We start from the raw sequence: 22,991 nt of genomic DNA on the forward strand, positions 1-22,991 counted from the left end.
TAGATTTATAGTTTTATTTTTAATATGTACTAGCCTGCATTAATATTTCAGAGTAAGGATTTATCACCAAATGCATACCTATATGTATACACATACACCCAAGGATATTTATTCTGGCTTGATTGATTTCTGCTAACTTGGCTAGATTTCATAAGATAAGTAAAATTCACTAGGTATTTAAGGTTTTGTGGATGATACACCATGGCAATGAGCTCAGGGGAGATTTCCGACTTGCACTGCTAAAGATTTAAGAATGCCAGCCCCCAAGCAAAGCTCTACTACTTTTGGCTGTAATTTTATTATCGTAAGTACCCAGGTGCACGACAGGGCTTCAGTCATCTTTGAACCCCAGCACCAATTACAGTGCGTGACATGTAGAGCAGTGCTCAAACAACACACGGATAACTGAATTAAAGCGACACTTTGGTTCCAGCAAGAGGCTTTTAGTACCTTTGTTGAAGTCTTTTGGATCCAGGGACAGACTGTAGCCGGGAAGCGTCTCCAGGAGGAGTTTGTAGCAGGCCCTCCACCCAGGCTCCGAGATGCTCGGGGCCACGCACTGCATAGCAGCCACGCGCTTGAAGAACGCCGACTTGCGGTGGAAGCCGATCAACTCATAGAGCTCAGAGAGGATGCTGTATCGCTGAATTTTCTCTTCTTCGGAAAGCTGAAGCACAGAAAGAAAGTGAAAACCTTTTGAAAGAAACTTAAAAATGACAAAGGAAACATATGAAAAAAAGCTTTTTCATAAAACAAAGACATGATGAAAGACCCAGGGAAGGAGAGGCGAGTTACGGCACCGTGAAGGACGGTACGAGGAAAAGCACTGAGGCGGCTTTACGCGGATGTTCCACAACCTTTTACGAGCCCCATCTCTCCAAGCTCATCCTGCCCTTTTACTAAGAAGGCCCATATTCTCTGGAACAAAGGTATCTGCTACATATCACATAAGACATCTACTTTAACTTCCTTAGCAAAAGAAAAGAAAAGGAATAACAGTTCACCCAGACACTAGGATTTTGGCAGGGACTTTCATCAAACACAAAACTTCTCAAAACAGAAAATATGTAGAACCATGTAACTAGATATGAATCGTTAATAATAACAATACCTAACTTAGACTTAAGACTTTAAGACTTGTCTTAGAATAAGTTTTAGAACAGGAGGGAAACTGGAAGCTCAGAGAGGTATCCATGGACTGTGCAAAACCACACAACCCAGGAGCGTCAGAGTCAAGACCTGGGCTTGGGTTGGGGCTCTGCTTACTGTTTGGCGCCCACAGCTACCTCTAGAGAGGAAGGATGGCCAGAAGCCACCCTGTTGCTCAAGGCTACACTACTTGAGGAAGCAGTTCTCTGCCTCTCCCGCCCTTGACAATAAATCTGCTTCCCAGACAGTTCTGTGAGTACAGAGCATAGTTTGGAAGCCCTGCCAATCAGCGCTCTTCAGTCCCTCCCAGCCATCCCTTTCCTCCACGCTCCTGCCATGCCCTCACTTGGGCCCTTATTAGCTCTCACCTGGAAGACTTACCACCTTTCTCTGCCTTCCCTAATCCATCCACATGCAGCTGCCAGACCAATATTCTTGAAGCACAGTTCAGAGCCTATCACTTCCATCTCAGAACACTCAGAAACCCTTCAGCACTACACCATGGAGGCCACATGCCTTCTACACACCAGGACCTGTTGAGGTCGCCCCAATGCGCCCTTGTAACTCTAGGCCCCACTGCCTACCTATGACCTCACCAAATGCAACCACTCTACTTCACTGGTTTTCTCTTTCTACCAACACGTATTTATTGAATGCCTTCTCTGCGGCCACCAATATTGTGGTTGGAGATATAGCAGAGAACAAACCAGGCCAGGACTCCTGCCCTCGGGAGGCTTCCATGCTAGTAACAGACAAGCTCCTGACCTCTAAGTCCCACTTAGAACCGGGGCGGGGGGCGGGGGGAGACGATGGCAATAAGTGAACAAAGAAATAAAATTGTTACTCTAAGTGCAATGAAATGTACTATGAGAGCAGACTCTCCCTTAGATAGGGAACAGAAAGGAATCAACTATGCGAGGATATTCTAGGCAGAATGGAAAAACAAGTAGGCAGGATACATGTGTCTTCCCCCTTCAGCTCCCAGTTTGTCATCTCTCTCCTTAGGGCTCCTCTTCCCACCCCATAGCTCCAGGGCCGACTCCTCCTGCAAAGATCCATTCCAAGGCCACCTCGCCAAGTTAGTCCTGATGCCCTTCACTGTAAGTTGCCGCTTCTTTCTCTAAATTCTCATAGCCACTCTGCACTCTATCATGCCATTTCTCTCTTCTCCTACATTGTTCGTGTTCATGCTTAGTCTCTGCCCACTCCCGCCCCGGCCCAGAGGACTGCAGGCCTTCTGTACAGCAGTGCCACCATTCTACACTCACACCAACAATGTATGAGAGTCACTGCTGGGCCACATGCTCACCTTTGATGTTATCAGTCTTTTTCGTTTTAGCCATTCTGGCGGCTTTAATTTGCATTTCCCTGATAACTAATGATATGGAACATTTTTTCACATGATTACTGGCCACTTGTGTATCTTCCTTTGCAAAGCGTTTGTTCAAATTTTCTGATCGTTTTTTAAACTACTTCATTTGTCTTATTATCGAGTTGTAGGAGTTCTTTATATATTCTGAATGTAAATCTTTAGTCATATATGCTTTGAAAATATTTTCCCCCACTCTGCTGCTCATTTATTTTCCTAAGGGAGTCTTTTGATAAGCAAAAATTGTGAAGTAGCTCAATTTATCAATTTTTTCTTCTATGGTTAACGCTCTCTACAACCTTGCCTAAGAAACCTGTGCCTACCCCGAGGTTGCAAACATATTCGCCTATGTTTTCTTCTACAGGCTTTCTGTCTAGGTCTAGGATCCGTGGATGTTGAGATTTGAGGAGGACGCAGCCTCTGCTTTGCAGGAGCGGACAGCTCAGGTGCAGAGGGATTCCCGTGCAGCGAGACGCCAGCCATGGGCAGAGGACTGAGGAGATCTACACAGGAGAGGCGGGAGTGCTTGATGCCTTCATCACAAACCTGGACACTCCCAGACCTGTGGGCTAAATATGATAGAAGAGCTTGGGGAAGAAAACACAAATAGTGATCTCAGCCAGTGCCCTCAGTGAGGCTGCCATCTAAAGAAAGGTGACAGCCAGGCCAAGAGCACCAGCCCTGGCCTCCAGTCCCTCAGAGTTCCCACTGACTGCTTCATAGACCCTACTGAAGATGAAAGGTTGTAATACGCTGACCAGTGACATACTCTTTCATTCGTCTTAAAGCATTTGAATGTAATGACAAGCCAAATGATAAATACTATATTACAAGTGGAATTGCAATCACTTCAAGCCCTAAAAGATCCTCTTAATGGAAATGCTTGGGCACAATGGCTTCAGAGCCCCAGGCAGACACTTGACTAAAAAGCTCCTCACCAGCCGCAGGCCCTGTGGGCCTCAGGACCAAGCCCACGTTAGGTGAGCACAGATACCCACAGCCAGGAATCTGGGGACTAGAAAACGGTCCCAGGAAAAATTCTAGGCCAAGATCCTCATAAAACTCAGAAACAAAATCAAATCCCAAATTCATTCCAACCTGCTGCTCTCTTAGGGAGTATCAATCAGCACGTCTTTGGCTCTAATTTTTCAGTTGGCTGCAAGGTCACAAAGGCTGAGCCCAGGGCCCAGACATTTCCACGAAGTTCCAAGGGAAGTGGCTCAAAGTCTACTCGAGTAGCTCTACTCACAAGATGGACTCTCTGGGGAAGTCAAATGTTAATTCGTCATTCTAGTTCTAAGTCGAAAGTAAGTTTAGACTTATTTTCTTCTACTAAAAAGAAGGAAAGTGGTAACATTACCAAGAAACTCAAGACAGAGGAAGAGTCCCCTGGCTATCTGGCAGAATGGTATAGGGAGGGAACACTGACAGGAATCAGAAGGACCTGAGTTCCAGTCCCAAATCCGCACATTACTAGCTTTGGTACTCTCCTTATTGATGAGGATAATAAAATCTAACTATGATTGCTGGGAAGACTAAATGAAATAATGTGTACAGATAGCATAGGCCTAAAACTCCCAGTGAGTGTTCAAGAAATGGAAATATAATTGTTAATTAATGCCTTTGCAGTCACAGGGGCTAATCTCAAATTAGCCAGCCAGAGATGCTCCAGAAAATGCCTCAACAGCCATCGGCCTTCTCAAACACCACAGCCACAAGTGATGCGAAAAACAAGGCAGTGGTAGACAATTTGGGACAGCCTGGCGATAGCACTCCAGCGACGATGGGAAAAAGCAAGACGGAAAACTGCGGAGACCATACACTGTCAAGTATGGAAAACACATTCTGTTCCTCTCTACATTTATTTCCAGCCATGATTATACAGAGAGAAAATATACATTCAAAATTACACAAAATTTCCACATATATGTGTCCAAAAAGTTCGGACTGAACGTAACTTTCTTCCCTACCTCCCAAAGCAGGGGTCACAAGGTGTGTGCCAAGGACCTCTCTTTTAAAAGCATCTGCTAAAGTAATTGGATCCACTTTCAGTTTTAAGCATTCAAAGGGAAGGATGAAAGAAAAAAAAAACAGAGTTAAATAAGACCTGGGCCCCCAATGGTTTACAAGGTTGTGGAGGAGACAGACAAGCCAATAAGGAATTACTCTGCCGTGTTCCCAGTGCCAAGGAAGAAGACGGATGGAAAGACGGATGACGCAGAGGCAGTTGTGCTCCACACTCTTAGCAGGTACCTACAAGGCGCCTAGACTACTAGGTGAGTCCACCGTGTGCTCAACACCTTGACAAGCATTGAAAGAGATGAAACTTTATACACAGTCAATAGCTTTGGGGAGCATACCATCCAAAAGTGGTAGTCAGAGCACAGTCAAAGCCTGACTCCTGATCTCCCAGTTCCCTTGGATTCATTCTTGGAGGACCTTAAAAACCAACTCCTCTGGCCTCAAGAAGCGCGGCCTACTGTTACCATCTTTGGGCTTAGTGAGTGAGCAAGTTTATGTGTACCTCTATGACTCCACAAACTGACTACATGTTTTTTGACGTTCATCTTTCCATTCTGAGGAGTCCTGAGGTTCTTTAAGTCTATCCTCCATAAAATCTATTCCCTCCAATGACAATTCATGGAGCCTGAAATTAAAAGCCAACTTGTGGTGAATACCATGCAGTCTATACAGAAGCCAAAATATAATGATGTGTACCTGAAATTTACATGTTATAAACCAATGTGATCTCAATAAAATAATTTAAAAAGAGAGAGAGAGAATCTGGAAAAATGGAAAAAAACGCCAACTAAATAGACCATACACAGCTAAAATATCACCCACTCATCACTGCTTTCTTCATGTCCTCTCCTGCCTGACTGCAACAGACTAATGCCTCCCTCCACTAAGCTCAGGAACCACCACAGATTTGTCTCCACAAATACAAGGCAAGCTTAATAAAAGAGGAGACTGTTGGCCCATCGACCGATGATTGGATAAAGAAGATGTGGTGTGTATATATACAATGGAATACTACTCAGCCAGAAAAAAGGACAAATTCATTCCATTTGCAACAACATGGAAGGACCTAGAGGGAATTATGCTAAGCGAAATAAGCCAGTCTGAGAAAGACAAACACCAGATGATTTCACTCATATGTGGAATATAAACAAGTACTGGGACAAAGAAAACAGTTCAGTGGTTCCCAGGGGAAGGGGAGTAGGGAGGGCACAGGGGGTGAAGGGGAGCACTTATGTGGTGACAGTCAAGAAATAAGGAACAAGTGAAATCTCACATTGATGTAAACTATTATGAACTCAATGAAAAAAAGAAAGAGGAGACCGTTGTATACTCACCTCTGAATTCCTAGCACATTGTAATCTCAACAGATATATTTATGATTATGGCTTCTTTGCTTTAAAAATCGTTCAGGATATTTAAATGAGACCTTGGGAGAGGAAAGACTGGTGAGTTTTGGGTCTGCCATCTTGATCCGGAAGCCTCCGCGGGCCTTTTCCATATTGAATGCTCATTGATTCATTCAAAACATAACTTCTCATTCCAGGAGGATTTAAATTTTTCTGCCAGGAGTTTGTGGTCACTCTCATGTTAGGACAACTTTAAATAAATCCCTCAGTTGGGATGGTTTTCTTTCCTTCCAACAAGATTAAGAATTTCCTTATTTTCTTGTTTTGAGGCGTAAGATTTTTTCTTGTTCACCCTTTTACTAAACACGGCTCCTTTGGGGCGTCTTGGCTTTCCATATGGGTTGCCATCCAGCTCCCAGTGTGGACAGGCCTAAGGCTCACCTCCTAGCCCTCCCACCTGTGCACTTACAACTGTGTTGTCAGAACCAGGAGGCGTGTGCCAGCTTCCGAGGCTCCCTTACCTTCCAGAATTCCTGTCTTCTGCTTGTTTTGGCCTCTGAGGATTTCCCTTTACTTTCTCGCTATGCATTTTGAAAAACGGGGAAAATAGGTTTTATCTCTTAATCAGCATTTTTAAGCAACTTGTGCAAAGAGGGCTTTTCAGAGTTTCTAGACCACCATATTGCCAAAACAGAAAGAACACTAGTTATCTTCTAAACTTATGTATTATTTAAAATTTTTCTGTTTCTTCTTTAACTATTAACAGACATTTTCTTAATTAAAAAAATAATTAAGGCCTCAAATAGGATATAGCCTTAGAGCGGCATAAAAAATTAACAAAGAGGCAAAGCTAGAATAATGAGAAAACAATCTACAAGTTTAATAAAACACCTACACTGTGGATGAAATCAGCAATTCTCAGAAGCACCTAATGCAAACGTGACATGAGATAAGATGCCTCTCTTGTCAGAAAATGGTCAATGTAAAATAGAATCGATTAGAACAAAAAACTAAAATTCTAAGTATAGCTAGTTACAGAAGATTACCAACTAAATGTGTCTCCTTCCTGGAAAAAAAGGTGGATTTGCTGGCTCTTTATTGTGGAACCTGAGTCCAAGAGAGGGCCATACAAAGTAAATACTCAATAAAGCATCTAATTACTTAATCTGTAAGTATCTAATTACTTAATAAGTGATGAATAAAGAATAATGAAATGTGGAGAGGGGAGGGCCAAAGGGGTAAAGGGGCACACATATATGGTGACAGCTGGCAACTGGACTTCTGGTAGTGAACACGATGCAGTCTATACAGAAGTCAAAATATAATGATGTACACCTGAAATTTATATGATGCTATAAACCAGTGTGACCTCAATACAGATTTTTTAAAAGAATAAAGAAATGTGAGTTTTAATGACAGAGATGATAATAGTATTCATTCATATTATAAGTATGTCTTCACTTTCAGCAATCAATACCTTGGGGGTCCTCAGAGATCAAAGATTACATGAAAATGCACAGCTTGGGAAGAGACCTTGGTGAGCTCCACATCTGTGCATCCAGCTTGCTCGAGACACTTCACTTGGATGTTCCAAAGGCACCTCAAACTCCACCTGCACAAAGCTGAACTCACGGTATTGCTCCCACTGCTGTCCTCCTCCAGGGTTCCCTGTGTCAGGCAGCAATGTCGCCTTGCATCCACTGGCACACTCCCAGAGCTCAGAGTCATCCCTGGACCTTCCTCTCCCTTGTAGCCTATGTCTGACCAGTCACCGAGTCCTATCGATTTTACCTTCCCTAATAGCTATTCACTAACACTCACTGGATACTCACTTTGTGCCAGGTACCACGCTACACATCGTATATATAGTATCTCGTTGAATCTGCACAAGAATCCTGGGAAGCAGGTGCATTATCATCCCAATTGATTAGATAAATTCTGTTGTTTCAGTTTCCTGAAGTGAGTCATCCGAAGTCACACAGCTACTGAGTGGCAAAGCTGGGATTAAAAACCCACATGACTGCTACACCTCATAGCCACTCTAGTCTAAGTCACCACATCACCTCTTGCCTAGACTTCCAAATGTTTCCAAGCATTCTACAAGCACAAGAGTGATCTTTTAAAGCATGTGACTCACCTACTTAAAATCCTTCAAAGACTGTACATTGCTCTTAGGATAAAGCCCAAGAGAGACTGATACAGCCTACAAGGCCTGCAAGTCTGTTTCCTGCCACCTCCCCAGTGCATCTCATGCACTCCTGCCCTGGCCAGCTCTCTGTGCCTCAGGTTCTCTGAGCAGCCACAGTCTCTCCCACCACCAAGCTTTACGCTTGCTGTCTCCTTGGACTAGGATGCTAATTTTGTATAGCACTGGTCTCTCATCTGGGAATACTGTACCATAAAAATCTCAACCAAACAATGGTCACAATCATCACCCTCCTTGACCGTCACTTCAGTGATCCAATGCTGACTCTCAGAAAACTGTTTTCATAGGATGAACCAAAATCGTTTTCCTTATGACTTCCATCCATTGACAATGAACTCCTCCAAAAAGAGAAAAGACCTAATCTCACTTTCCTCATCTGTAAAGTAGGAATAATAAAGATGTTTGTGAGGTTTTATGAGAAATTATATACACAAAAGGCTGGGAACAGTTCCCATGATGTGGTAAGCACTCAGTAAGTGGTAGCTATCAATAAGAATATATTCCATTCAAGGAACCTTAAAACAGTGCCTATGGCTCTGTTTCAACAGACTACTGGCAAAATATTTAGTCAGCGCATTTTAGCATGTCACTATGAACACAACAGATAATGTCAAGTGGTGGCTTCAGTGACAGCTGAGCCAACCAAAACTATCAAGGGGGAAAGTGCTCTTATTCTCATAAATGTTGTTTGATCATTTACAGTCACAGTCATTTAATAAAGACAGTTGTTATGTAGTCAAAGCTCCCTAAACATAAATCTCTTCAAAGATTAACACAAATTAGTTTTCGAGTACAACACTCTTACTATTTTGAAACTGACAGCCCTACCTATGCTATGCACCAAAAGGGCGTCTTCTTAAAGCATCTGACTAAACACATTCAAATGATTTTTTTAAAGAAATTAAGATGAAGCCATCTTGAATAAGCTCTCAAGGTCATCTGCACAGTGCCCCACCAAGGGTCTGATTTCCCACTTTAACACACATTTTCAAGTAGCTTAATCTAAGTCTCAGTTTCTTAATTATAAAATTGGGGGTTGGGAGGACAGTTGTGAATAGAGTCATTTAACAAATATATATCTGGTATTATGCATAAAATCCTAGAAATATACAGATAAATGATACATAGTCATGCTCTCAAGAAGCTCAGCCTTTCTATTTAGTAGCATTAAAAAGAATAAAATAATGAGAGAGAAATTTAATAAAAATGTATAAGATATGCACTGAAAACTACAAAATATTATTGAAAGAAATTTTAAAAGACCTACATATATGGAAGACATCTCATGTTCATGGAATAGAAGACAATATTAAGATGTCAAAACTCCATGGGGCCAGCCCCATGGCCGAGTGGTTAAGTTTGCGTGCTCCGCTTGGGCGGCCCAGGGTCTCGCTGGTTTGGATCCTAGGCGCACATGGCACTGCTCATCAACCCATGCTGAGGCGGCACCCTACATGCCACAACTGGAAGGACCCACAACTAAAAATACACAACTATGTCCCGGGGGAGTTTGGGGAGAAAAAGGAAAAATAAAATCTTAACAAAAAAAAAAAAAAGCTCCCCAAAGTGATCTCCAGATTCAACACACTCCCTATCAAAATCCCAGCTGACTTCTTTGGAGAAATTGACAAGCTGATCCCAAAATTCATATGGAAGTGCAAGAGACCCAGAATAGCCAAAACAATCTTGAAAAAGAAGAGCAAAGCTGGAAGACTCACACTTCCCAACTTCAAAATTTACAACAAAGCTATATTAGTCAAGTCAGTGTGGTACCGGCATAAGTACGGATATATAAATCAATGGGATAGAATTAAAAATAAAAAAAAAAAATTTACATTTACAGTCAATTTTCCACAAGGGTGCCAAGATCATTCAATGGGAAAAGAATAGCCTATTCAACAAATAGTGCTGGGAAACTGGATATCCACACGCAAAAGAACGAATTTGGACCCTTACTGCATATGATAAACAAAAATCAACTCAAAATGGATCACAGAACTAAATGTAAAAACTAAACCTATAAAGAATGAAGTACTGATTCATGCTACAACATGGATGAACCTTGAAAACATTACTCTAAGTGAATAAGCCAGACACAGAAGGACAAATACTATCCTTTAGGTGAAGGGTATATAAGTGTTCATTGTATTACTCTTGCAACTTTTCCAAAGGTTTGAGATCTTCCAAAATAAAACTAAAGTGTATTATACATTAAAAATATAAAATGATTCCTCACAAGGATTAAATGCAAAAATGGGCGTAAAGCTCTAGGTACAATGCCATGCACGTCCACAAACAGTCACTGCTGTCATCGTCACTCAGAGGAGTGTTGCCAACACTCACGAGAGCTGCAACATGAGGCATTCATCACAGCTGTCTCCACTTCATTCATCCAACCAACATTAATAAGTGCCTGGTCTCTGACGAGTGTTGTGCTTGGCACAGTGACTATAAAGATGAGTAAGAGACAGTCCCTGCTCTAGAATCTGCATGCATTACCAAACTTGCTTATTAAAAATGCATCATTTTAATATTCAGTTCTGTTTTTAAGTAACTACCAGAGTAAATAGCTTAGAATTTCTAAAAGCAATAAGTGTCTCTGGTATGCTCTGTTTACACATTTATTTATATTCTGCCTCATTCTAAAAAAGGATCTAAATCAACTTTTTAAACACAATTTAACAACAACAACAACAAAAAGACAAAAATGAGAGTGAAGAGAAAATGAGGATTGGTTAAATGAAACCAGAGGAAGGGTAAATCACAAAAATGCACGCCATGAAGTAGATGTAATTATTCAAGGTAGAGTACAGATTCAGCTCTAAGGTTCCCGACAGCTAAAGCAAAAAGAAAAAGATGATGAGCTACAAGAGTCACAATGCCCATGAGTTACATATCTGTGTCAACTGCACGTGGGAAGTCCTGAAACATCATTCTCATCACTGAGCGTCCCTCTCAGCACCTCACACAACAACCGCACGCCTGGGGCTCGTTCTCCAGTCTCTGGCCTTTCCTCTGGTATTTGGCCTCTCCCTCTTTCATCACTGTCCTGGGCTCCAGCTTAAGGCCTGAGTCAGACTCCCAAGGCTTTGCAGGCGGCATCTCATCTGAAGTTGGGCTGGGCAGCAGAGGCCTGCCTAGTTTGCTCGTTTCTCTGCAGCTTGACTTCTCACCAAGAGAGATTTCTTTTTTGTATCTGTCCCACAAAACTCCTCTCTCCTATATACAAGAGCATCATGCCATATCCCCAACTCTTGTTCAAACACAAATTTCTCAGTTCCCTCTCTCTTTTACCCTCTCCAGTAAGAAACTTGACATTCCTCCGTCCCCATCCAACCGTTTCTTTCTGTGTGAGAACTATGAATCATCCACATGCCATCCTGAAAGCCAGGTGCCCCGCTGGCCAGGACTGAAATGCTTCGGTCCTATCTATGCTGCCTCCTTACACTTTCCCCCTTCTATCTTAAAAAGCCTTCCCTGAATCTCCTCATCGCTCTGATTTTAAGCTTAAAATGACATAAAGTTCTGAGGTTACAATTATTATGTGCATATCTACCAGGCTTTTGCTAGGTTTCCTTAGCAACAGCTTCATTAAGAAACTGCATCAAGAAGTTTAAAGAGGCTATTCTTACATGTGAACAGAGTAGCCTGCATAAAATTTAAATAGCTTTGAAGAGAAAATTAACCAGGGACAAAGAGTTCGCAGGTTCTTGTCAATAGGATCATGAGCCAAAATCTTCTTAAATGGCTTGGGATCGTTCGCGACCATTAGGTCTGCAGGAAGCATAGGTGTTGGGTAAAGTATACGCCGACCCTGCAGTATGGGCTCCTATCCGGTAAGGTATTGGGCTTTTTCCTAGCTTTTCAAACAATTCCTTGCTACCACTTTCTCTTATTGCCACTTACCATTTTCTACTAATTAAGAAAATTAATTTCAGTCATTTGGGTTGTTTTGGGGAAGCTACATGATGTAGTTGACAGAGCTTGGATTTTAGAGTCATAACAAACTAGGCTTAAAGACCAGTGATGGTATTTACAAGGTAATCCTGGGCACACAGCAAACCGTGTCCTCAATTTCCTCATGTCTAAAACTGGGCACAAGAAACTACTTAGCAAAGCTGTCATGATGATTATGGCCGATATCTGTCAACACCCAGTGAAGTGCTGGCAACAAGCAGGCTGCCTAATTAGAAGTAGGTCCTATCAATGAGCTTCAGTTTATCCGATAACGGAGACGCTTTGCCTTCTGTCTTCTTTGCGTGGTAACAGAACATATTTCACGGAGTTAACACCACCACAGCAGTTCTGCATGGCAAGGCATGTTCCTTCCCTTTATAGAACTGATGGCAGTTTGCAATCCTTTATTTTTATGTGTATCTGCTTGGTACCTGCTTCCCCCTCCAGACAGTAAGCCCAAGCAGCACAGGACCGCGTCTGTCCTGTCGCCCACTGGCTATTCTAGGGCTAGCAGACAGCTGACATCGGGCCTAGCCTTGGGCAAGGACCGTGTGAGCAAAGGAAAGCACGAACGAGCACACCTTCCAGAGGCCCCTTCACCTCTGAAATTATGGTCCGACTTTGAACAAACTACATAGCCCTTCTTTAGCCTGAAGCTCCTCCTCTGTAAACAGAGATAACCGCACTTAGCAGACAGGGTTATAGGAAGTAAAGGACATGACCAAATTCACAACCTCAGAAAGTGTCTGTGGCGGGTCCTCAACAAACATGAGCTGCCTTTGTCGCCTGGACACATGACCAGTGGGGCAGACACATATACTGAACACTTCCATTGTGCCGAGCAGTATGGTAAGCATTTTACAGGCATTATAATATTATTTACAACTTAAAGCAACTCTAGGAAGAAGTGAATATCACCATTCCCACTTTACAGACGCACAAACAGGCTAAGGAAGGTTCCATACTAGACCAGGGTCACACAGTGAGCAAACGGGGAGAGAAACCTAAACCTGGGGTGTCAAAGGTCATGCTCCTCTCTCTCACTTCTACCTCACCTGTGAAATCCACACATCCAATACACAAATTTATAGGTGGCCAGTCATTAAATGAAATGTGTGCTGCCATTTGTTGATGCCACACAATTATCATAAACAACGAAAGAAAAGACAGCTCGATCATGTTCCTGCACAAAGAAGAGGAATTCCGCCTTGACTTCCGTAGCATGTGGAAACCCCCCCCAGGACCCCTAAATCCAAATGCGTGGGCTATCAGCTTCCATTTCCACACGGGGCTTCTTAAAGCAGGAGGTATCTGCAAGAGTCACATCTCAGCTCCTTCCAAAATTTCCACGTTAGCCAAAGTCATTCCCAGGAATAGATGCAACTCATCGACTCTACCATGGAACACACTTGATCAAGAACCAAGAGTGTGTTCAAAAAAACTACCGGCCCCCCTTGTCCACTGTTGTTATAAAATCCCACCAGAACTCATTATTCTGCTGTCTGCTCATCTGGCAAACAAACCCGGAGACGAGTCCACTAAAGCAGAGGGTCGTGACGGGGAAAACTGAAAAGGCCGCACAGCACCGTTGGCACCGCGCCTGCCACAGCAGCAGGGCCGGCTGGTCACCCCTCCACGCGTCTCTGCTGACCCCTAGTGTTGTCGGGAACACGGAGCAGACAGAGCAGAGGTGGTGCCAAACAGCAGCAAGCTCCCACACGGTTTAAGAGAAGACATTTCATTCTACAGAATCTGTGCATTTAAATGCCCACCTGTACAAACGGCTCTGCAGCAAGCCCAAATTTTCAACATTAGCTTGCAAAGGTAAGCGAGTCTAAAGACTCCGGGTCCTGCCAAGGTCCTCCCCACACATGCCACCCGCCAAGCAAACTGTCTGGGGTGAGCAGCTTCAGCCCTTCTAAGTGTCCGTTTTAAAACATAACCCACCGTCCAGTACGTCACTAAAGACGTCCCTCTCAGCCCTCCGATCTGATTATAACAACAGGTGCTGCGTGACTTTACAGGGCAGACACCAAGACAGTCCTGGACAGAGCGTCTAATCTAAACAGACCATCCATCACCGTATGAGCTTGCTAGTCTCTCATTTCACAGATGGGCATATCAAGAGTTAGAGAGACGAGTGATTTCGCTCGAGGCTGCACAGCTAGTGTGTGGCAAAGGTGGGGTTTGAGGCCAAGCACACCTGTCTCTGCTCCACTCAAATGTCACTCCCCAGCAAGAATTCCAGAGGGTCCTCTCTTGCCTACCTGAGGTCCACATTTCTTTACTTCTCCTGACCTACAACAGGGTATGAGCCCAGCCTGCCTTTTCAGCATCTCTTCCCCGCACTGTCCCTCAGGAACGAAATCGCTCAGGCCACTGAAGGGGGCACGCCGTGCTAGCACCCACTCACGCATCTGCACCTGGCCCCCCGCTCAAAGGCTCCTCAGCCCCTTTCGGTGGATCACTCTCACTCTCTGCAGAGAGAACCTCCTCTGGGGAGACTTCCTCACACCCTCAGCTCGGTACCTTTCGTGGGCCATATCCTGACCCATCCCCCTAGGACTGTAAGTGCCCAGGCCTGGCCATCAGACCAGCAGCCTCAGAGGCAGGGATCACACCCTGGTCATCCCTGGAAACCCACTGCCTGGCTCAGCGCTCACCACTCAGTAGGTTCACCCAGAGATCGTGTTCTTTATTCCCCAGCCCCACGGAGGACTGCTTTCCTCCCTTGGTCAGTTTCCCTGATAACCAACGCTTCCACGGTGAAGTAGCGGGGTTTGCGTCTCCCACCCATCTTTACATCCACGTAAACCAAGACAATGACCTTGCCTTAACACACTTTTCTGATGACACATTCGCACCCGAGATGCTGACGCACTCAATAGCTTTGAGTCTCTGTGGTGTTGTTTCCCTTACACTAAATGGCTGAAAACATTGCGGGATTTTTTCCTTCTTTGGTTTATTTGTTCATACTTGGTTTACAGGCTTTGTTCTGCTTTTGCTTCCCCCTCAGTGTTAGGCCGACAGGTGCCACTTTCTTCGCCCTTTAGCAGCCTCCCTCTCCGTGTCTAATCTAGGAAATGAGCTGCGATGAGGGGCCTGAGGGCAGTAAAAACACTTCACAGAAGAGGGAACTCAGGCACAGAGAGGCTAAAGAACTTGCCCGAGGGGGTGAAGCCAGATTCAAACCCCGGCCAGTGCGTTTCCAGAGTCCCCGTGCTTAACTATGGTGCTGAAATATTTCTCTTTTTATACATTATGTGTATAAATATGAAGTATCAAAATATGTACCAGAATACACACCAACTCTAAGACGCTCACTCTATTATTTTGTTTCTATTTAAGTTATTTTACTTCTATTTAAAAAGCTAAGAATCTCTGCAGTCAATACAGCAAAATGTTAATGTGTTCAATCTGAATGGCACAGGCATGAGTATCTTATTCACACTTTTTCATATATTTGAAATACAAAATGACTTAAAGTCTCTCTGCCCCCTCCTCCACCCACTACTCTCTCTGTCACTTGAGGCCCCAAAACCCACACATTGAACAGTCTTTTTATTCTATCCACAACCGAATTTATCATCTTTTCCTCCAAAACTCCCTCCGCAGCTTTGCCTTCTCAGCGCACAGCACGACCGTGGTTCACCTAATTGATCGAGCCAGAAACCTGGGCGTGATTCCATCTGACCCTCACACCCAGTCATTAATCCTTTCCTTTTTACTACCAAAACATGCGTTCCATCTGTTCACTTTTTTCCACTGACGGTCACCCCTCTCAAGTGGAAGCCGTCAATATCGCTCACCCGGACTCATCAAGCGTCTCCAAACCGGGCTCCCTACGTCCATCTCACCGGCCTAAAGACAAATGGGTCATGTCATTCCCGTGCTTTTAAGCCCTTTCTTGTAAACCCCACTGTTCTTAGAATAAACTCCAAACTCTCACCTGGCCGAGCAAGCCTCCTGCTCTGACTCAGGGCCTGTCACCACGCCCCACCCCTAGGCTGTCTCCAGCCCCATCTCTCACTTTGTTCATTCCTTCTCGGTGATATGTTTCAGACTTTCACCCTTGCTGAGCCACCTTCCTGGAATGCTGTTCCCACCTCCTCCTCTCTCAGCTATCTGCTATGCATCCTTCACATCCCAGCTCTAACCTCACTGCCTCAGAGACAATCCCTGACCCCCACACCCTACACCACCACCGAATTAGGGTAAACCCTTTTCCCACTTGCTCCCATGTCACCCTGAACCTCCCCCATTTTTTCATTTAGCCCACTGTTGAATGTCTATCTCTGCCACGAAATGGTCAGCTCAATGAGGGCAGAATCCGCCTTCTTCACCTCTCTTTCCCCCACTCCTAGCACAATGCCATGCTCAATAAAGATCTGTTGAATTACAGTAATCTATATTCTAATCCTAGTCTTGGGTCCCTAAGCAAACTGCTAAACTTTTTTTTTTTATTGAGTTATTGATAGGTTACAATCTTGTGAAATTTCAATTGTACATTAATGTTTGTCAGTCATGTTGCAGGTGCACCACTTCACCCTTTGTGCCCACCCCCCACCCCACCTTTCCCCTGGTATCCACTAAACTGTTCTTGGTCCATAGTTTTAAATTCCTCATATGAGTGGAGTCATACATAGATTATCTTTCTCTCGCTGGCTTATTTCACTTAACATAATTCTCTCAAGGTCCATCCATGTTATTGCAAATGGAATGATTTTGTTCTGTTTTGCAGCTGAGTAGTATTCCATTGTATATATGTACCACATCTTCTTTATCCATTCGTCTGTTGATGGGCACTTAGGTTGCTTCCACGTCTTGGCTATTGTAAAGAGTGCTGCAATAAACATTGGGGTGCACAGGACTTTTGGGATTGCTGACTTCAGGCTCTTTGGATAAATACCCAGTAGTGGGATGGCTGGATCGTATGGTAGTTCTATTTTTAGTTTTTTGAGGAATCTCCATACTGTTTTCCATAGTGGCTGCACCAGTTTGCATTCCCACCAGCACAAACTGCTAAACTTTTTAGTCTTGGTTGCCCTATGCATAAAAACCCAAGCTAGACTGGCTAAATGTCTAAAATCTGTCCAGACTATCAACTTTTGGATTTTGCATTAGCAACCCACAACTAAATCTTCTAATGGTTTTGTTTAACTAAAAACACAGCCAGATTCAGATTTAAGTAGTATTTGTGGAATGCCGACTGTACGAAAAGAAACTATACGAAGTATTTTCACAGACTTTATGTTTTATAAACCTAACAATCTGGACAGGGTTACAAATGACAATCACATCACAAGTGACAAAAGTAAGGAGAGAGGCCTAAAGTTTGTTCAAGGTCACAAAGCTGGTAAGAGGCAAAGGTGTTTCTCCAATCAGAAAAAAAAAAATTGAAAGGATAGCAATTTTTTGAATTTTCAAAGTGAAATACCCCGGTTTAAAGAAGCAAAACAAATAACCACATTAATTAGGATATCAAGTTCTGAGTCCAGAGTTTGTACCGTGCCATGCTCTGAGGACACACACCCACCTGGCGAAGATTAATATAAACTGCATTCTGGAGAAATTCTGAAGCTTCCATGCTCCGCTTCTGAATGGCGAGGACACGTACGGCTTTGACACAGGCTTCCAACTCGATCACTCCAGCATTCTTATACTGTAGGGTATAAAGGAGGACCCTCAGTCAGAAAAGAAGAGTGCAGATGTTTCTGTCATAGCATGAGGCTGTACCACCGGGACTCAGTGACCTGCAGCTGTGCCTCCCCAAGCACCGGGGCCTGAGCGGGGAGAATCTCCTCGAGAAAGTCTGTCCCTTATCAGGGCAAAGGAGGGCGGTGAGACTGAGTGAACCTATGAATGCCCCATAAGTATGTCTGCATTCACTCAAATAATACAAACACAAGAGCTGGATATTTTACAACATGGCAAAATATCAGTGGATACTTTGCTATTCGTTTTCACTGATCGCCTCTTGTCCTCTAAAACATTTTTAGAATCTCTCACACCTGCAGCTCTAAAGCACTAGTTATAACTTCATTTTACTCTGTTGCAAAAATTCTAGCTCTCTGAGGGCAGATGTACCATATGGGGTAAAAACTAGACTACTGGTAGCGAACAAAGTCTATACGTAAACTGAAATATAATAATGCACACTTGAAATTTATACACTGTTACAAGCCAATATGACCTCAATATAATGATTTTTAAAATTCCAGCTCCCTGTATCACTGTATCTGTCCTCTCCTTCATGTTCAATGTCTGATTTTCTCTCGGTTAAGGTTCCTGCTTCTCAGATCCTGAGATGAAGGACAAACGAAGACATATGAAATAGAAAAGGCATTGTGAACCACATTTCACTACTCAATAACAATACTGGGTGAGGATTTCTCACACCTCACCTCCAGCTCTCAAGGTTCTCCCCAAGGTAACTTCGAGGCAGGGGAGCCGCCCTCAGCCACTCTCAACACTGTGTGGCTGGGACCCCGGAGCAGACAGAGGAGTGGGGCTCCAGTACCCAGGCCTCCCTCCCACCAATGTACCCCTCTCTCCCCAGGCTCCACTGTGAAAGCCTCCATGCTAGCTGTCCTTCTGCCTTTCTTCTTTTCTACTCCAAATCCTTTTTCTTTTTCTTTTTTCCTAATTGTCCCAAGCTGGCGTGATTTTCAATTGCTGTATCTTAAAGAGCTTCTTGCAGTTGAAGGAAAGGTTTACAGAGGTTAACTCCATGTATACTAGTGCCTAAAGAGAGCCCCAGGCTGGGGAGACCCCTCACTAATACTGTGACTGAGGCATTAAAAATAGTGTGCGATTCAACCCATTCCATCAGCAAGTGTTTACTGAGACCCCCAGAGAGGCCTGGCAGGCGTAACTGCTAGTGAAAATGCAGTCTAGACATTTGCCAATTATCAAGAAGCAATGATATAATTGCTCATGTTTCCTACTAAAATTATTTATAAGGTAGAAAAGGAAATTACTGTGCGAGAAAAGTCAAGCCTCCAATGTTTCCTCCTTTCTAATGTGTAATATGCACATAGTTTGTGATACATCACATACAAGTCATCAAAGACAATCACAAGAAGAAGCTGGGCTTACCTAACTACCAACACTGAAGTCAGAAATCTACCCACTTTATACACCATTTAACATGACGGAAAAAGACATGGGGACCTAATTCTATTGGAATGAAACGACTTCTTCAAAACTCAAAACAAATTCCACTGAAGTGAGAATAGAAGTCAATTCAGTTTTTTCACCTATTTTTGGTTACATTCACACATTTTAAATTACAACAGATTTACTGCAATCATAAAAAATTGTTCATATATTAGTAGGAAGATATACACAACCAACGAAGATTAGGAAAAGAGTGGACATTTACTAAAACTCCACTGCACACGTAGTCTCTTCCCGGCATTATCCTGGAACACAAGCTCTGTGAAGCAGGCTGAGCCCTGGTTTCCACTGCTGAGTCCCTAGTAATCATCTACCAAGGTCCCAGCATAGAGCATGCAATCAATATTTTAGGAATAGATGAGGCAATTATCTCACACAATTCTAAAACAAAAACCCTAAAATAAATTCTAACCTTATATACAGATAAAGAAAATGAGAACTAAAAAAGTAAAGTTTCTTGCCCAAGGTCACAAAGCTAGTAATTGATGAAGGCGGGATTTGAACTCAGGTCTGTCTGACTCCAAAACTAAGGTGGGAACACCACGGCATGAGGGCAGGTTCAGCACCAGGGACTGTCACCCTATCTTTGTTCAGACCTAGCCTTCTACAGCCTTAGACAGCACCCACACATATGGAACTCGAGGGCAACTATAACAATAAGGATTTTCCAGCCAATAATTTGTTAGGACTCATTTACAAAGTGTCAGCAGGTCAGCAGAAAAGCTCTGGGAAACATGAGTACGTCTAGAACTTCCTGCTGATTAGAAACCCAGTCTATCAGGACAGAATGACCTTCGCTGGAAAGGCCACATGGACATAAGCTAAAGGCAGGTGAGCACTGAGAACTCTGCCAAGGCACCAGAACTCAAGTGAGGAAAGTCCTCTGCCCTCCCTACCCAGCTATCTTTTTATCTGTGTGTACAAGAAGACAGAAGACCTAGGCTCTTGTCCAAATTATGCCACTGTGTGACTTTGATCAAATCACTTAACCTCTCTGGGCTTCAGTTTCTCACTTATAAAAATGTATAATGACATGCTCTCTTAAGGTTTCTTCCAACTCAAAATATGATAACATCATATCTCAATAGAATGTCTGTCTCCATTTCACCTCTTATAATAGAAGAGAATTTCCTTGCCACAAATCAGAAATCAATAAAAAATCGTGCACGAAGCCAGGCAAGAGTCTGCTTAAGAGACTTAGCTATGACTCTCAGTGAATGAAAACCAAAAGGTGCTACTTCTCCCTCAGAAAATGGGAAGTAGCCTGGGTGTGTGTGTGTGTGTGTGCCTGTGCACGCATGTGCACAAATTAAATACAATCACATCTGGGAAGTGTACAACTATTTTTTATATCACTGTCATTTCACGGCGATGGGCCAACCTTAAAAGCAATTTTAATCTAGTGTGCTGGGTAGCATGGGAGAGTCTCAGGCTCTTTTGGTGGAGAAGACGAAAGAGGAAAGGAGAGGAGAAAAGAGGTAAATGACGTAAAGGCATAAAAATACAGCCAGAAAAAGGCAAGACACTGATTTTCTTTTTCTACTTGCATCACATACATATTAGGAAACAGTTTTCCCCCAAGACGTCTTGTTGAATACTGAACTAAGAAGGGATGATAACCAATGTTTTATTATGCAATACTAATGAGCCTGTCACTGTTCCTGGCATTATATATATATATAAAGTATTTATCCTGATTAAAACTCTAGGCAGCAGGCCTTACTTTCCTCATTTGGAGAGACAAGAAAACTGGAGCTCAAAGTCATGTAACTTGACTAAAGACGGCCAGTAAACAACAGAGGAGGGATTCAAACTCAGCTGTGTCTGACTCCAGAGTCTGCTCTTTCCAGCCCCAAGACTGGAAAACAGGTACCAGCTTCCCTGCTGTGCCCACGGCAGACAGGCCTTTCCCACCATGATGAAATCTCAATTCTTGTTGACACAATGCACTCAGCAGTCACTAACCTTCCATCAGACTTGGCCGGTCAAGTGGCATCTGCCTGTCAGGCCCACAGGGCTTTACCGTAAAGGCAACAGGACGTGGTTTCTGTGCTCCTTCAGAGCCTTCCCTGGCCCACCCTGGGCTCTTCCTGCTTATCTAGTCCAGGGGCAGCCACTAAACAGCTAGGGGTACTGATAGGAGCCAGCACTGACGCCTCTCCCCCCTGTCTCCCCATCTCCAGAACTCAGCTAGGATTATTTTGATAATCTTGGAAGCAATTTTTTAAAAATAGGAAAGAAAGGGCTCTGGAAAAAATACTTAATACTTACAATTTTTAAATGGCCAGCTATAAGATGAATTTTAAAAAATCAATCTGCCTTTCTACATATCAGCTTTAAGCATTTAAAATAATGGCCAAAAAAAATCTCATTCACAAATTAACAAAAACATATCCAATAACTAGAAATAAACTGACAAACACTGTTCATGTTCTATATGAAGAAACTACAACACTGTTTTGAAGGACTTAAAATTAGATGTGTAAATGTAGAGACATTACCATATTCTATAGAGGAAAGCAATTTTGTAAAGATGTAAGTTCTCCCAAAAATAATTCAAAACATTGCAAGCCCCAAGAAAACTCCAATATGATTTTTTTTAACTTGAACAATATATTTTAGAATTCTTCAGGAATAATAAAGTCATAGAACTAGCCACAAAAATTTGAGATGGTAGGAAAGAATGAAAAAAATAAAAGCCTCACTACTAGATATTAAATAAACTACAACACGAAAAATATCATGGTGCTGGGGCCAGCCCGGTGGCAAAACGGTTAAGTGTGCACATTCTGCTTCGGCGGCCCGGGGTTTGCCAGTTCGGATCCCAGGTGCGGACATGGCACCACTTGGCAAGCCATGCTGTGGTAGGCGTCCCACATATAAAGTAGAGGAAGATGGGCATGGATGTTAGCTCAGGGCCAGTCTTCCTCAGCAAAAAGAGGAGAATTGGTGGCGGATGTTAGCACAGGGCTAATCTTCCTCAAAACATAAATAAATAAAATCACGGTGCTGGAGTAAGAAAAAACAGATGAGCAGAAGGAACCAAAGGCTCTGAATCAGACTCTGGTATCTGCAAGCATTCAGTATAGCTGGGATTTCAAATCAGAGAGAATCAGTATGAATTAAATTGTGGGGGGCAATTAGATGATCACCCAGAAAAACATAAATTATATTCTCATGTCATAATGTACACAAGATAAATTACAGATAATGGTGTAAATATTAAAAAATAACTATGACAGCAAATACAATACTTTGCATACATTAACTCAGCTTATCCTCACTACTCCCCTTGAGATAGGTACTATTATCATCCCCATTTTAGAGATTAAAAAACTGAGGGAAAGAATTTATTCTATTGTAAGAAGGTATTTCTAAGCATACTATCAAAGGTAAAACCCTTAAAGAAAAGATTTACGATATTAAAAACATTTTTTTACCACAACCAAGAAGAAAAAGCTCATGAACAAAACTTAAGGAACATTAAGAAAAAGACTTGCAATCTATGTCAATGATGGACAGGAAGCTAATATTCATAAAATACAAAGTGCTATCATAAAGCAGCAAGAAAAGCAGCCTAACTTAACCTTGTGCAAAGGAACCCAATGGATAATTCATAAAAGAAATACAAATGGCCAACAGCGACAAACGTTCAATACCTCTCTGGTAAACAAATGCAAACTAAAATAACAAAAAATTACTTTTTCCCATCATATTGGCAAATATTTTTAAAAGATATAATAGCTAGTGTTCGTTAGTGAGA

General features: G+C 42.9%; 1 protein-coding gene across 9 annotated transcripts in view; it reads right to left on the bottom strand.

The window, feature by feature from the left end:
• Positions 1-22,991, bottom strand: part of TRAPPC9 (trafficking protein particle complex subunit 9) — a 626,356-nt gene that overhangs the window by 550,835 nt on the left and 52,530 nt on the right. For all 9 annotated transcript variants that reach the window (XM_070631024.1, XM_070631026.1, XM_070631021.1 and 6 more), the window contains 2 exons: positions 17,586-17,711; positions 451-667 (listed from right to left, as the gene is read on the bottom strand). In XM_070631024.1, the coding sequence (XP_070487125.1) occupies positions 451-667; positions 17,586-17,711 (343 nt within the window). The remainder of the gene's footprint in view (positions 1-450; positions 668-17,585; positions 17,712-22,991) is intronic.

The sequence above is a fragment of the Equus przewalskii genome, chromosome 8 (genome assembly GCF_037783145.1).
Source record: "Equus przewalskii isolate Varuska chromosome 8, EquPr2, whole genome shotgun sequence".
NCBI lineage: Eukaryota > Metazoa > Chordata > Mammalia > Perissodactyla > Equidae > Equus > Equus przewalskii.